The sequence below is a fragment of the Gadus macrocephalus genome, chromosome 16 (genome assembly GCF_031168955.1).
Source record: "Gadus macrocephalus chromosome 16, ASM3116895v1".
NCBI classification, from domain to species: Eukaryota; Metazoa; Chordata; class Actinopteri; order Gadiformes; family Gadidae; genus Gadus; species Gadus macrocephalus.
In genome coordinates, this window is record NC_082397.1 from 2,528,221 (window position 1) to 2,543,438 (window position 15,218).

At 42.6% G+C, this 15,218-nt stretch overlaps 1 protein-coding gene across 4 annotated transcripts in view; it reads left to right on the top strand.

Moving 5' to 3' along the window:
- The window catches only part of LOC132475110 (uncharacterized), a 73,732-nt gene that overhangs the window by 13,723 nt on the left and 44,791 nt on the right, over nucleotides 1-15,218 (top strand). Inside the window, exons 10-15 of one of the 4 annotated variants that reach the window (XM_060076084.1) lie at nucleotides 34-260; nucleotides 711-955; nucleotides 1,407-1,541; nucleotides 1,707-1,860; nucleotides 1,953-1,988; nucleotides 2,947-3,081. The exons of 2 other annotated variants lie outside the window; for them this stretch is intronic. In XM_060076084.1, the coding sequence (XP_059932067.1) occupies nucleotides 34-260; nucleotides 711-955; nucleotides 1,407-1,541; nucleotides 1,707-1,860; nucleotides 1,953-1,988; nucleotides 2,947-3,081 (932 nt within the window). Of the gene's footprint in view, nucleotides 1-33; nucleotides 261-710; nucleotides 956-1,406; nucleotides 1,542-1,706; nucleotides 1,861-1,952; nucleotides 1,989-2,946; nucleotides 3,082-10,292; nucleotides 11,099-12,072; nucleotides 12,133-13,106; nucleotides 13,167-15,218 lie in introns of those variants that run through there. One more of the 4 variants, XM_060076087.1, reaches the window with a different exon arrangement.

A 15,218-nucleotide genomic window follows, 5' to 3' on the forward strand; every position in this document is an offset into this window, starting at 1 on the left:
GTGTGTGTGTGTGTGTGTGTGTGTGTGTGTTAGGGTACAGCTGGAAGGCGAGGGGACCTATGAGTGTTCGGCTACAGGTCTGGTGTTTGAAGTGTCGGAGCAGGCTCTGGTCCGCTACTCGGTCCTGTCCTGGTTCAAGTTTGCTGAGTTCCTCAAGGACTCCTGGAGACCTGCTGGATCGATTTATGATGTGGATGTGGTCAACAAGGATCCATCTGTGCTCAAGTTTATCCATTTCCCACACTCGCTGTGCCTTGCTGGTAGGAACACACTGTGACTGTGAAGGGGGGGGGGGGGGGATTCATAGGCGGAATACTCTAAGAATCTCTGCGTGCTGAACTGACTCTGCTTTGGCAGTGTTTTGTTGATGTTTTGTAAATGTTTTGGTTTCATATTGGGCTGACTCACACAACTTTTGATCCTGCATATTTGGACATTTGAATGAATAATAGTTTTTTGATTGAACTGGAATATAGTCATATTTGTATTATTTTAAATGGACAAAATACGCAATGCAATGCCAATTTTCAAATCTATGAGTTATTACCATGGAGCATTTTACAAGATCCATGCTGGCTCTTTAAAAATGAGCAAGACCACTGTTGCAACAACAATGAACTACTAATGTAAAGTTGTACTTTGCTTTACAATCTGAATCATCATTCCCCATCCAGCCACAATAATGTTATGTTATGTTAACGTTTCAACAGAACCTGAGCATGAGCTGAGCTTCAGTGTTCTGCACGTAAAGGGCAGCCATGCCGACATTGAGTCGACGGTGGACTTTACGGAGAGCCATGTTAAATGGCGCGTGTCCTCGCTTTCTGCCGTGGGTCTCATCATTCCGAGCAGTCTGCAGGGGAAGCACCACGGGGCTGTGCTGGTTTACAAGGAGGGGAACCACAAATACTTCTTCCAAGTGTATTTGGGTGTGAACAGCGAATCTGAGATCAAGGTGACTAAGAAAAATTGTCAACGATTAAGTAATAGAACGAGAGTCCCTGTGTGTTGATAAACAGATTCATGGATAGACGGACAGACTAGACTAAACTGGGCTAGGCTAAGATGAGCTAAACTGTGCTAGACCAAACTGGGATAACTGGGCTAAACTAGGGGCGGGAGAACTTGGGTGAGACTAAAATAAACTGGTCTGGGCTAGCCTAGAATGCGCTTATCTGGACTGGGCTAGCCTGAAATGGGCTAGGATGGGCTTGGCTAGGCTAGACTGCACTAGGCGTGGCTAGATAATTCAGTTTAACCTCCTCTCTTGAGGGCTCATCGACCTTTCTGTTTCTGTTATCTGCCATCTTGAAAATAACTATCTATCACCCATATTAATACCTCCCTCTCACTCTTCCTCCCTCTCTGACCATTTGGTCCTACCCCTCCTGTTCCTGTGTGTGCAGGCTATTGAAGAACAGGTAAACAAATCCAGGAAGAAATGCATCAGGATTTACAAACCGGCCCCCTGTAAGTCCCAGCTGGTGGCCGGGAAGAACTACCACCTCACAAGCGAGCCAGAAGGGAAAGTTGAACCTTCAGTATGTATTTTGCTGCCGTTTATTCTCATTTACATGTCATTAAATCTGCAATGAAAGGTCTTGTGCAATTCAGAAAGAAAGTATTGTATATACCTGTGTGTGTGTGTGTGTGTGTGTGTGTGTGTGTGTGTGTGTGTGTGTGTGTGTGTGTGTGTGTGTTAACAGGAACTAAAATTCAACACTGATGTAATAGGCCTTAAGGGATTTTCTGAAGCACGCTTCCATGAGCGTCCTCCTTTCAGATTATTTCTCATGGACTCTGTGAATAAAAAAAGAAGAAACTGGGACAAACCTTTGTGGTCTGCTACAATCACAGAAGGTAATCAATGGACACATTGATTGAATTTGTTCTGTGGTTTGCATCGTAAGACTAATGACACATTATCCTTTATATGGAAAATCCTACTGCAGAGGATTTGAACAGCGAGGAGCACATCGGACAGAAAGGTACACTTTTTCTTCATGGTGTTGTGTTCTTTGGATCATTGTTGGTGTTTCAATCGGATAGTAGGATTATTAGACACGTTGAATCAGCCGACGAGCGGGGCTGCCCTGGGACCACCGCCCAAAGTTTAACATATTTGATGAAAAAAATTCAGAAAGCGAGAGGCACATCTCAACGCTGCTCTGAACCGATCCGACTGATCAGAGTTCACAAAGGTTTCCACAAAGAAAAGGTTTGGTGACACTTCATTTGAAGGTATCTTCAAGAGTGACATGTCACCGTCATAACTATGACATGACACTGTCATGAACTTGTCATAAACTGTATAATCATGTAATAATGGTGTCATAACCACAGGTTTTGTGAAATATCCTGTCGCACATCTATCTGACCAAGTGCTACAATTTATCTGTAACCTTGCATATCTAATCATAATAATCATTATGTCAACATTTCATGAATACAAAAAGAGGTGCATTTTCTGTTGATCACAAGTTGCTATGACAGAGACATCCTCTGGTAATGCCATCCTGGTTAATGTCAAGTTGTCATTATAAAGACATCCCAAACAAATGTAATGTCCACTTGTCATGATGACCAAGACAACTTAAGGTAATGTCACTTTGATTAATGTAAACTTGTCATAATCAAATCCACCCAAACACAATGTAAACCGAATGACGCTTAATGGCAGAAGTCATCAATGTTTATGACATGTTTATACCGTTTATGACAAGTTCATGACAGTGTCATGTCATAGTCATTACAGTGACATGTCACTCTTATGTAGATACCTTCAAATAAAGTCTTACCATAAATCCTTTATTAAACTGCCAATTATGCATTTTGTTATTAAGGTTAATAAGCATATAATAAGTGTCTTATTACATATTAACAAAGGCTTATTACAAGGACCTTAATATAAAGCGTTACCGCCAATTCTATTGATTTGTCTTTCAGAGCATGTAAAGAATACATCTGCTGATCTGATGACGTCAGGCAGTAGCGGAGAGGGGAGCTTGTCCAGGTCGGGGACGTCCAGCCCTATGGACTTGGGGTCGTCATTTCCCCATGATGGAAGTCGTAGGTGGCATAGTGAGTTGAAGTCTCCTAGTTGTAGGAGTTATAAGTCTACCTGTATAACTCTATGTATCATGGTCGCTCACCAGATGAATATGTAGTTCATCTTTTTACATTTTAAAACAGGTTTTATTTGGCCTGTTGGGGGTTCTGGGATACAAATTTTAAACCTATGGCTCATTTTGAACAAAAGTCATATCCATGACTGAAGGGTTTCTCGAGTGGTCATGCAGTGGCTAAAAAAGTAAGATGATCAAGGATTGGCTACTCAAAGCAGGTGTAAAAACTTAATGGATTATTTCTTTGAAAAGGTATCCGCTTAAGAACAAGGTGGTGCAGAAGAGGAGTCCACTGATATGGTTTTAAAGCTATTGTTATTCAATGTTTGCTCTCCAAAGTACTCTAAATGCAGTTGGATAAAACCAACAACCGTACTTGCATGTCCCACAACCTAAATTACAATGTTGGCGAAACTATTGTCTGTGTTTGGTGTGTCTAGTCTAACCCTGTATGTGGTCTGACCACATGCCAGCACCCTAAGATTAGGGGCCACTCACACTAGGGCCGCGGCCCAGTGCCCGAGCTCATTTGCATACTAAAGTCTAGAACGTTTGGTTAGTGTGACCACGCCATCCGTATTCCAGCACGGAACAGCCCCTTGGCCACGGGACACTTGGGAGAGGTGTGCCGTGGCCAAAATACAGATGCTAATGAGATGACACGCGCACACGCGGGGATATGCAACGTGAGCTGGATGACGTAGTCCCTTCTTTTTTTGTTTAAAACAATAATTTTAAACAATGGCGGCAAGCGGTTCACGATTGGGTTTACGTTGGTGCGATATTGAAGGGTTGAGTGTTTAACTTAAAATTTGGGCCGACGACAGCATTCAGTCGCAGCTGGACACCACGATTGGTGATGACGTATTTATCGTATTACGACGTGATGACGTATGTATGAAGGAGCAATCGTGCCCAGGCCACGGCCTTTGGGAGCAGTGTGACCACGGGCCAGCGGGGTATGGAGCAAGCTTCCTGCCATAATTCAAACCTGAAAAAAAAAGTTTCAAAGGCTTCTAAGTCTGGGTTTGAAAACAACTTGTAAAAAAGGTTTTGCAACAGAGATTATAGCCTTAAAAAAAAATTTGAACATCTGCAAACATGATTTTTTGTTCCATTTTATCTTCTTCATCATTTTCACCAACACAATTTCAAAGTGAATATTTTTTCACAAACACATTTTGAAAGTATAAAAAATGTCAACAGCGCATTTGCAGAGTTTCAAATCTGGCACTGTTCTAACAGTGTATTTCATTGTTTGCCGGTTTTGAAACCTTGTAAATGGGATTCTGCAAACAGGTGTTCATACTTTGAGAAATAAGTTTTGAAAGGTTGAATATTTATTTTTAAAAACTTGTAAAGGGGCTAATGTACACCATTAAAATGTATTTCTTCAGACCTGACTTTTCAGAGATTTGACCACACAGGCGCAAGCTTTGAGTCACGTGATTATTGGCAGTGTACTGTCGCGCATTCGTTTTGAAACTCCTGACAGTCAAAGGTCTGAAATCAAAGGGAAAAAAAAAAAATGTTCCTGGGGGCGGGACCATTTGGCTCTAAACCTATTGGTTGCTCTCGGCTGACGTACATTCCAATCACATGTGCCATTAACCGGGTTGTGCGTGATTGACAGTGCTCTGCCGATGACAAGAATAACAAGCGACCTGCGCGGTTGATTTTGGTTTCCATTTTCTGGAACCATCTCAAGGACCGGTTTGATTCTCCAACACTTCAACACTTCAAAATTCTCCAAAATTTCACGGACCGGAGGGATGGGGCCAGGGCGTGTGTTGGGTTATGTTGCGCAGGGGTTACCAATTTGTTGATATTTTCATATAGTGTTGAACAGTGAACAATGAACAGTGAAGGTAACAAACTCTTAAAAAAGAACGTGAATATGAACAAGTGAAATATGAACAAATAATATATAATAATAATAATATATTGAACTAAACTTGAAGCAACATCTATCACGTGTAAACATGCACAACACAATATAATAATAATAATAATAAATTAAATTTATATAGCGCTTAATATGGTACTCTAAGACGCTTATAATATGTCAGTAAGGGAACTTAATGTGCGTTTGTGAGGCCACAGAATAGGCTACAATTCATTTTAATCAGTGGGAGCCCTGTGCTTGTTTCCCTGCAACAAGAAGGTTCCATCTGGGGGTGATGGAAGACAGTGACACGCGTGTTGGATAAGTCCAATCGATTGCGCAATTTTGTTTTAGTTGCAGTCATTGCCGAAAACCCGGCCTCGCATAGGTAGGCCTACGTGGTGGGAAATGGAAGCAACGTTTTCAGCGCTTTTACGGATATCTCGGGATATTCCGCTTTGGTTTTGATCCAAAAACCTGCCAGAGAGGTTTGCTCAAACACACTTTTAAGACCACCATCATTTGCTATTTCAATCAATTGATCTTCCTCCTGCACTGACAAGTGATTCGGGACATTGACAAATGGGTTGCCGATCCACTCATTTGTTTGCCGTGGATCTTTGGAGGATGGGAAGTAACGTTCAAATTCATCTGAAAGCGCAACAAGGTGATCGCGCACAAGCTGCGAGAGAATGGGCCCTGCCTCAGTCTCTCCCAAAATCCCCACTAATGTTTGGAACATATCGAATACTCCCCTGTCCACTCGTTGATCCCACAAATCAAGCTTGGCTTTAAATGCAGCAACTTTATCTGCCAGTTTACTGGCAGATAAAGCATAAGGAACCTCAACCAGGGGGCTCTGTGTATGCAGATCGCCCCATGTAGACCCACACACATGCGCACTCTACATCTACCCAGCAGTAGTCATTCTCCCCTGGAGTGTCAGGTTGAGCTGAACTCATTGTGTGACACTACTGTTGAACTAAACAAGTGAAGTGAGCTTAGGCTGCGCGCGCAGCCGCTGAAGCCAATACGTGTTGAGGATGGGAAAGACAGACAGTTTTGCCTAAGAAAAGAAGTTAAGACCTTGCCAAAAATGCGAACATGTTATATGCAATCTAACAACTGCATATAGACTTATGGCATGTAAAAGAGTATCAGTATTGCGAAGTAAATTGAGTTTATTATGTGTGCATGCATTTTGCATGATTTTTTTTTTTATTTATTGTTTTACTCATGTCGTAGCCTACTAACCTACGGCCCGGTTAGGAATGTCCCGCGGCCCGGTGGTTGGGGACCGCTGGTCTAGGTGACGTCAGGTCTAGGTCGTGGGCACGGGCCATGGACGGAAGCATCTAGGGTGTATGGCTATTATAAGTCTGTTGCGCTCTGACAGAGACACAGCGCTCAGGTTGAATTATGAATGAAAGTATGGCAGTTCTATGACAGAACTGTCTATTGCAGAGACAGGGACTTGAGTCTGAGACTATTTGCCCCCCTACCCCCCAAGTGTACAACACTTGCGGTACAGTTTCTGTATTCACACACACACACACACACACACACACTGTCGTAGCTCATTGTCTCATTGGCGGGCCAAATTCTCTGGACGAACAAAGCAGAGAAAGGGGAGGTAACCTGGCCCCTTATGAAGACATATGGGGCCAGATTCCTAATCGGCGCGTCCGAGCCTTAATTTTTTCAAAGGCGGAGCAGGATACCTAGTGCTCATTTTACACCGGACGCCATTTCTATCTTCTGGGGGACCATAGGCAGGCTAGGGGAACTCCTATTAGAAAACCTCATAGAGTGAAATTTTCATGCCATGGGGAACACAACATTGAACAGCACCTGAAATTCATCAGTCAATCAACATTCCGGCTCATTAGTTTCCAAGAATCTGACTGCCAAGACACAGTATGGCATTAAGGAGAACTTCTTCGTAAACCATTTTTCCTTCATAATTCACTGTCATATTTAAATTTCTTCCGATAGTGTGTATGCATATGCGATAGCCCTGAATTCACTTGTTTTCTTGATGTTGTTTGCTCATCAATAGAGAATATCAGCATGTGAATGAGGCTAAAGTCCATGTTTGTCAGTGGCTCGATGGGATAATACCTTGTATTGGTGACCCTTAGGTTGAGAGTTCGAATCCTGAGGTGCGTTCAGAATCGCAAACATAGGCGAACGTTCGTGAACGATTTTAAACATTTTCACATCCTAAAATGCGATGTGAACGTTATATCGCAGTAAGTGGGTACAACTTCGGTGACGTAGCCCTCTATTCTTGAATTTTCCGTACTGGTTGTCTGCAGTAGGCTTTCAACGAGGTCGACTACTTGCAAACCCTCTTCTGTAAACTCTTCCATTAACATGGAGGCTGCCGCTAATACCATGGCCTTCGTATCCATTTTTTTCGTTTACAGTTTGTTTAGAACGGTGTTCAAAAATCGTTCAAAATTAATTGTTTAATGTCAACACGTTCGTTGCGAACGTTCGCCTATGTTCGCTGAACTTGAACGCACCTCAGGTTAGAGCATTATGAACAAGCTGAACATGAAATTCGGCCAGTGCTCTGCAGTCAAATTGAAAGCCGAGGAACAGCTTGACATTAAGGGGAACATCTTTCCTTCATAATTATATGTCATATTTATATATCTTCCATATATATCTTTCATGATTGTGTTCTTGACATTTCATTTTGCTCCGACCCTGTTAATCACCGCTTGCGGATATATTCATTATTATTACTATAAACGCAGAGAGCGAGAGAGCAAAGAGGGAGAGGGCAGTTCTTAGTTGTTTAGTTTCATAACCTTGCTCTCTTTTGGTATTTTCTACTCTCTGTCTTTAGAACTGTCAAATCTAAGAACAGCTAGTTTTTAAGATAAATCTACACTAACAATACATTCTGATAACATGTCTTACAAAATAAAGTCACATATGACGTTATCTGCAACAGACAGCCAATTGTAGAATGTCACCCAAAATCTTAAATCTTGTACATTATGTGTACTTAATGTAGGCTATGAATTAAGAAAAACACAGAAGTTAAGGTGATGTTGAGAAATCAGTTTTGTTAGTTGTGGCATCTTGAACCAACACCACCACAAGTGGTAATCTGAGAATAGTTTACGTTTTTTTAAATTATGCCATCTTCAAACATGTTTGTTCATATTTCATTTGAAATATGAACAAACACGATAGTTAGGGGTCCAAGCCAAAAGGTTGGATCCCTATTGTTTTTGTAGCGATTATTTTTATACTTCCCCCCGTGAAAGTGGGACCACAGCCCAAACCGTAAATGGTGCGCCAATTGCATGACTAGATCCAGGTCCGGCACCGCTACTCAGACCTAAAATTAGACCTCGGATCAAGTTCAAATTTTACACACATGTCGGCGCTACCCTTAATGGCGTTCCATAAAAAAATCAAACATTTTCGCCACGAGGAAATTGTCTTCGGAAAATTTCGCCAAAAGGGGCCGCCAAAAACGACGACATTGTGTATCTTTATACTTCCTTCCCTAAAAGTGGGTCCACAGCCCAAACCGTAAATTGTGCAGAAACGTCAATAGCATGACTAGATCCAGGTCCGTGAGGTCTACGCAGACGACAAAATCCAGACATACTGGTCACTAGGTGGCGCTATACCAAGGAAAAACGCGTTTGGGGCTATAACTCCCACACCGAACCTCTCACAGTCAAAACCGTTATATCCACAGGTTCACGGTAGCGTTTGGAGTACATGATTCGCGTTGTGCCGGCAAAATGCACATCGCTTGGACCCCTGGATAACTGCTTGCAGTTGTAGTTCCTTTTATTACTGAACTTTTCGGACATAGACACTACGTTTATTTTATAAATAATGTTAATGGCACTTTATAATTATTGTTGTTTTGTGTTCTCTGTATTTGTATGATGTGTCATACTGAAATTCTCTTGATTTCTCTTTCAGGGTTTGGTTGGAATCCATCATTCAGTAGCGGACAGGAGAGAACTCCTCGTCCGCCAAAAGGTTGGATCCCTATTGTTTTTGTAGCGATTATTTTTATACTTCCCCCCGTGAAAGTGGGACCACAGCCCAAACCGTAAATGGTGCACACACGCCAATTGCATGACTAGATCCAGGTCCGGCACCGCTACTCAGATAACAAAATCCAGACACACCGGTCCCTAGGTGGCGCTATACCAAGGAATATGCGTTTGGGGCTATAACTCCCACACCGAACCTCCCACAGTCCAAAATGTTATAAACAAAGATTCACTAGAGACTGCTGCATATTTTGGCAACAATATTTTGATCCGACATTCGACGACGAAACGGTAGCGTTTTGAATATTTGTTTATCAGCTACGTTACACTTGGAAAATCCAAAATCCCCAAAAATCCAAAATTAGACCTCGGATCAAGTTCAAATTTTACACACATGTCGGCGCTACCCTTAATGGCGTTCCATAAAAAAATCAAACATTTTCGCCACGAGGAAATTGTCTTCGGAAAATTTCGCCAAAAGGGGCCGCCAAAAACGACGACATTGTGTATCTTTATACTTCCTTCCCTAAAAGTGGGTCCACAGCCCAAACCGTAAATGGTGCAGAAACGTCAATAGCATGACTAGATCCAGGTCCGTGAGGTCTACGCAGACAACAAAATCCAGACATACCGGTCACTAGGTGGCGCTATACCAAGGAAAAACGCGTTTGGGGCTATAACTCCCACACCGAACCTCTCACAGTCAAAACCGTTATATCCACAGGTTCACGGTAGCGTTTGGAGTACATGATTCGCGTTGTGCCGGCAAAATGCACATCGCTTGGACCCCTGGATAACTGCTTGCAGTTGTAGTTCCTTTTATTACTGAACTTTTCGGACATAGACACTACATTTATTTTATAAATAATGTTAATGGCACTTTATAATTATTGTTGTTTTGTGTTCTCTGTATTTGTATGATGTGTCATACTGAAATTCTCTTGATTTCTCTTTCAGGGTTTGGTTGGAATCCATCATTCAGTAGCGGACAGGAGAGAACTCCTCGTCCGCCAAAAGGTTGGATCCCTATTGTTTTTGTAGCGATTATTTTTATACTTCCCCCCGTGAAAGTGGGACCACAGCCCAAACCGTAAATGGTGCACACACGCCAATTGCATGACTAGATCCAGGTCCGGCACCGCTACTCAGATAACAAAATCCAGACACACCGGTCCCTAGGTGGCGCTATACCAAGGAATATGCGTTTGGGGCTATAACTCCCACACCGAACCTCCCACAGTCCAAAATGTTATAAACAAAGATTCACTAGAGACTGCTGCATATTTTGGCAACAATATTTTGATCCGACATTCGACGACGAAACGGTAGCGTTTTGAATATTTGTTTATCAGCTACGTTACACTTGGAAAATCCCAAATCCCCAAAAATCCAAAATTAGACCTCGGATCAAGTTCAAATTTTACACACATGTCGGCGCTACCCTTAATGGCGTTCCATAAAAAAATCAAACATTTTCGCCACAAGGAAATTGTCTTCGGAAAATTTCGCCAAAAGGGGCCGCCAAAAACGACGACATTGTGTATCTTTATACTTCCTTCCCTAAAAGTGGGTCCACAGCCCAAACCGTAAATGGTGCAGAAACGTCAATAGCATGACTAGATCCAGGTCCGTGAGGTCTACGCAGACGACAAAATCCAGACATACCGGTCACTAGGTGGCGCTATACCAAGGAAAAACGCGTTTGGGGCTATAACTCCCACACCGAACCTCTCACAGTCAAAACCGTTATATCCACAGGTTCACGGTAGCGTTTGGAGTACATGATTCGCGTTGTGCCGGCAAAATGCACATCGCTTGGACCCCTGGATAACTGCTTGCAGTTGTAGTTCCTTTTATTACTGAACTTTTCGGACATAGACACTACATTTATTTTATAAATAATGTTAATGGCACTTTATAATTATTGTTGTTTTGTGTTCTCTGTATTTGTATGATGTGTCATACTGAAATTCTCTTGATTTCTCTTTCAGGGTTTGGTTGGAATCCATCATTCAGTAGCGGACAGGAGAGAACTCCTCGTCCGCCAAAAGGTTGGATCCCTATTGTTTTTGTAGCGATTATTTTTATACTTCCCCCCGTGAAAGTGGGACCACAGCCCAAACCGTAAATGGTGCACACACGCCAATTGCATGACTAGATCCAGGTCCGGCACCGCTACTCAGATAACAAAATCCAGACACACCGGTCCCTAGGTGGCGCTATACCAAGGAATACGCGTTTGGGGCTATAACTCCCACACCGAACCTCCCACAGTCCAAAATGTTATAAACACAGATTCACTGGAGACTGCTGCATATTTTGGCAACAATATTTTGATCCGACATTCGGCGACGAAACTGTAGCGTTTTGAATATTTGTTTATCAGCTACGTTACACTTGGAAAATCCAAAATCCCCAAAAATCCAAAATTAGACCTCGGATCAAGTTCAAATTTTACACACATGTCGGCGCTACCCTTAATGGCGTTCCATAAAAAAATCTAACATTTTCGCCACGAGGAAATTGGCTTCGGAAAATTTCGCCAAAAGGGGCCGCCAAAAACTACGACATTGTGTATCTTTATACTTCCTTCCCTAAAAGTGGGTCCACAGCCCAAACCGTAAATGGTGCAGAAACGTCAATAGCATGACTAGATCCAGGTCCGTGAGGTCTACGCAGACGACAAAATCCAGACATACCGGTCACTAGGTGGCGCTATACCAAGGAAAAACGCGTTTGGGGCTATAACTCCCACACCGAACCTCTCACAGTCAAAACCGTTATATCCACAGGTTCACGGTAGCGTTTGGAGTACATGATTCGCGTTGTGCCGGCAAAATGCACATCGCTTGGACCCCTGGATAACTGCTTGCAGTTGTAGTTCCTTTTATTACTGAACTTTTCGGACATAGACACTACATTTATTTTATAAATAATGTTAATGGCACTTTATAATTATTGTTGTTTTGTGTTCTCTGTATTTGTATGATGTGTCATACTGAAATTCTCTTGATTTCTCTTTCAGGGTTTGGTTGGAATCCATCATTCAGTAGCGGACAGGAGAGAACTCCTCGTCCGCCAAAAGGTTGGATCCCTATTGTTTTTGTAGCGATTATTTTTATACTTCCCCCCGTGAAAGTGGGACCACAGCCCAAACCGTAAATGGTGCACACACGCCAATTGCATGACTAGATCCAGGTCCGGCACCGCTACTCAGATAACAAAATCCAGACACACCGGTCCCTAGGTGGCGCTATACCAAGGAATACGCGTTTGGGGCTATAACTCCCACACCGAACCTCCCACAGTCCAAAATGTTATAAACACAGATTCACTGGAGACTGCTGCATATTTTGGCAACAATATTTTGATCCGACATTCGGCGACGAAACTGTAGCGTTTTGAATATTTGTTTATCAGCTACGTTACACTTGGAAAATCCAAAATCCCCAAAAATCCAAAATTAGACCTCGGATCAAGTTCAAATTTTACACACATGTCGGCGCTACCCTTAATGGCGTTCCATAAAAAAATCTAACATTTTCGCCACGAGGAAATTGGCTTCGGAAAATTTCGCCAAAAGGGGCCGCCAAAAACTACGACATTGTGTATCTTTATACTTCCTTCCCTAAAAGTGGGTCCACAGCCCAAACCGTAAATGGTGCAGAAACGTCAATAGCATGACTAGATCCAGGTCCGTGAGGTCTACGCAGACGACAAAATCCAGACATACTGGTCACTAGGTGGCGCTATACCAAGGAAAAACGCGTTTGGGGCTATAACTCCCACACCGAACCTCTCACAGTCAAAACCGTTATATCCACAGGTTCACGGTAGCGTTTGGAGTACATGATTCGCGTTGTGCCGGCAAAATGCACATCGCTTGGACCCCTGGATAACTGCTTGCAGTTGTAGTTCATTTTATTACTGAACTTTTCGGACATAGACACTACATTTATTTTATAAATAATGTTAATGGCACTTTATAATTATTGTTGTTTTGTGTTCTCTGTATTTGTATGATGTGTCATACTGAAATTCTCTTGATTTCTCTTTCAGGGTTTGGTTGGAATCCATCATTCAGTAGCGGACAGGAGAGAACTCCTCGTCCGCCAAAAGGTTGGATCCCTATTGTTTTTGTAGCGATTATTTTTATACTTCCCCCCGTGAAAGTGGGACCACAGCCCAAACCGTAAATGGTGCACACACGCCAATTGCATGACTAGATCCAGGTCCGGCACCGCTACTCAGATAACAAAATCCAGACACACCGGTCCCTAGGTGGCGCTATACCAAGGAATACGCGTTTGGGGCTATAACTCCCACACCGAACCTCCCACAGTCCAAAATGTTATAAACAAAGATTCACTAGAGACTGCTGCATATTTTGGCAACAATATTTTGATCCGACATTCGGCGACGAAACTGTAGCGTTTTGAATATTTGTTTATCAGCTACGTTACACTTGGAAAATCCAAAATCCCCAAAAATCCAAAATTAGACCTCGGATCAAGTTCAAATTTTACACACATGTCGGCGCTACCCTTAATGGCGTTCCATACAAAAATCTAACATTTTCGCCACGAGGAAATTGGCTTCGGAAAATTTCGCCAAAAGGGGCCGCCAAAAACTACGACATTGTGTATCTTTATACTTCCTTCCCTAAAAGTGGGTCCACAGCCCAAACCGTAAATGGTGCAGAAACGTCAATAGCATGACTAGATCCAGGTCCGTGAGGTCTACGCAGACGACAAAATCCAGACATACCGGTCACTAGGTGGCGCTATTATAGCGCCACCTAGTGACCGGTATGTCTGGATTTTGTCAAGGAAAAACGCGTTTTTCCTTGGTATAGCGCCGCTCACAGTCAAAACCGTTATATCCACAGGTTCACGGTAGCGTTTGGAATACATGCTTCGCGTTGTGCCGGCAAAATGCACATCCCTTAGACCCCTGGATAACTGCTTGCAGTTGTAGTTCCTTTTATTACTCAACTTTTCGGACATAGACACTACATTTATTTTATAAATAATGTTAATGGCACTTTATAATTATTGTTGTTTTGTGTTCTCTGTATCTGTTTTTGTAGCGATTATTTTTATACTTCCCCCCGTGAAAGTGGGACCACAGCCCAAACCGTAAATGGTGCACACACGCCAATTGCATGACTAGATCCAGGTCCGGCACCGCTACTCAGATAACAAAATCCAGACACACCGGTCCCTAGGTGGCGCTATACCAAGGAATACGCGTTTGGGGCTATAACTCCCACACCGAACCTCCCACAGTCCAAAATGTTATAAACACAGATTCACTGGAGACTGCTGCATATTTTGGCATAGGCCACGCCCATTTGCGTCTGTACAATTTTTCCGAAAACCGCAAAACTGCCTTTTCGCTACTCCTACCACATTTCTTGCCCGATCAACACCAAACTTTGCACACGACATCTTCAGACGTACACAAAAAAGAAAGTCGAACAATTTTTTGATCCGACATTCGACGACGAAACGGTAGCGTTTTGAATATTTGTTTATCAGCTACGTTACACTTGGAAAATCATAAATCCCAAAAAATCCAAAATTAGACATCGGATCAAGTTCAAATTTTACACACATGTCGGCGCTACCCTTAATGGCATTCCATGAAATAAATCTAACATTTTCGCCACGAGGAAAATTGTCTTCGGAAAATTTCGCCAAAAGGGGCCGCCAAAAACGACGACATTGTGTATCTTTATACTTCCTTCCCTAAAAGTGGGTCCACAGCCCAAACCGTAAATGGTGCAGAAACGTCAATAGCATGACTAGATCCAGGTCCGTGAGGTCTACGCAGACGACAAAATCCAGACATACCGGTCACTAGGTGGCGCTATACCAAGGAAAAACGCGTTTGGGGCTATAACTCCCACACCGAACCTCTCACAGTCAAAACCGTTATATCCACAGGTTCACGGTAGCGTTTGGAGTACATGATTCGCGTTGTGCCGGCAAAATGCACATCGCTTGGACCCCTGGATAACTGCTTGCAGTTGTAGTTCCTTTTATTACTGAACTTTTCGGACATAGACACTACATTTATTTTATAAATAATGTTAATGGCACTTTATAATTATTGTTGTTTTGTGTTCTCTGTATTTGTATGATGTGTTATACTGAAATTCTCTTGATT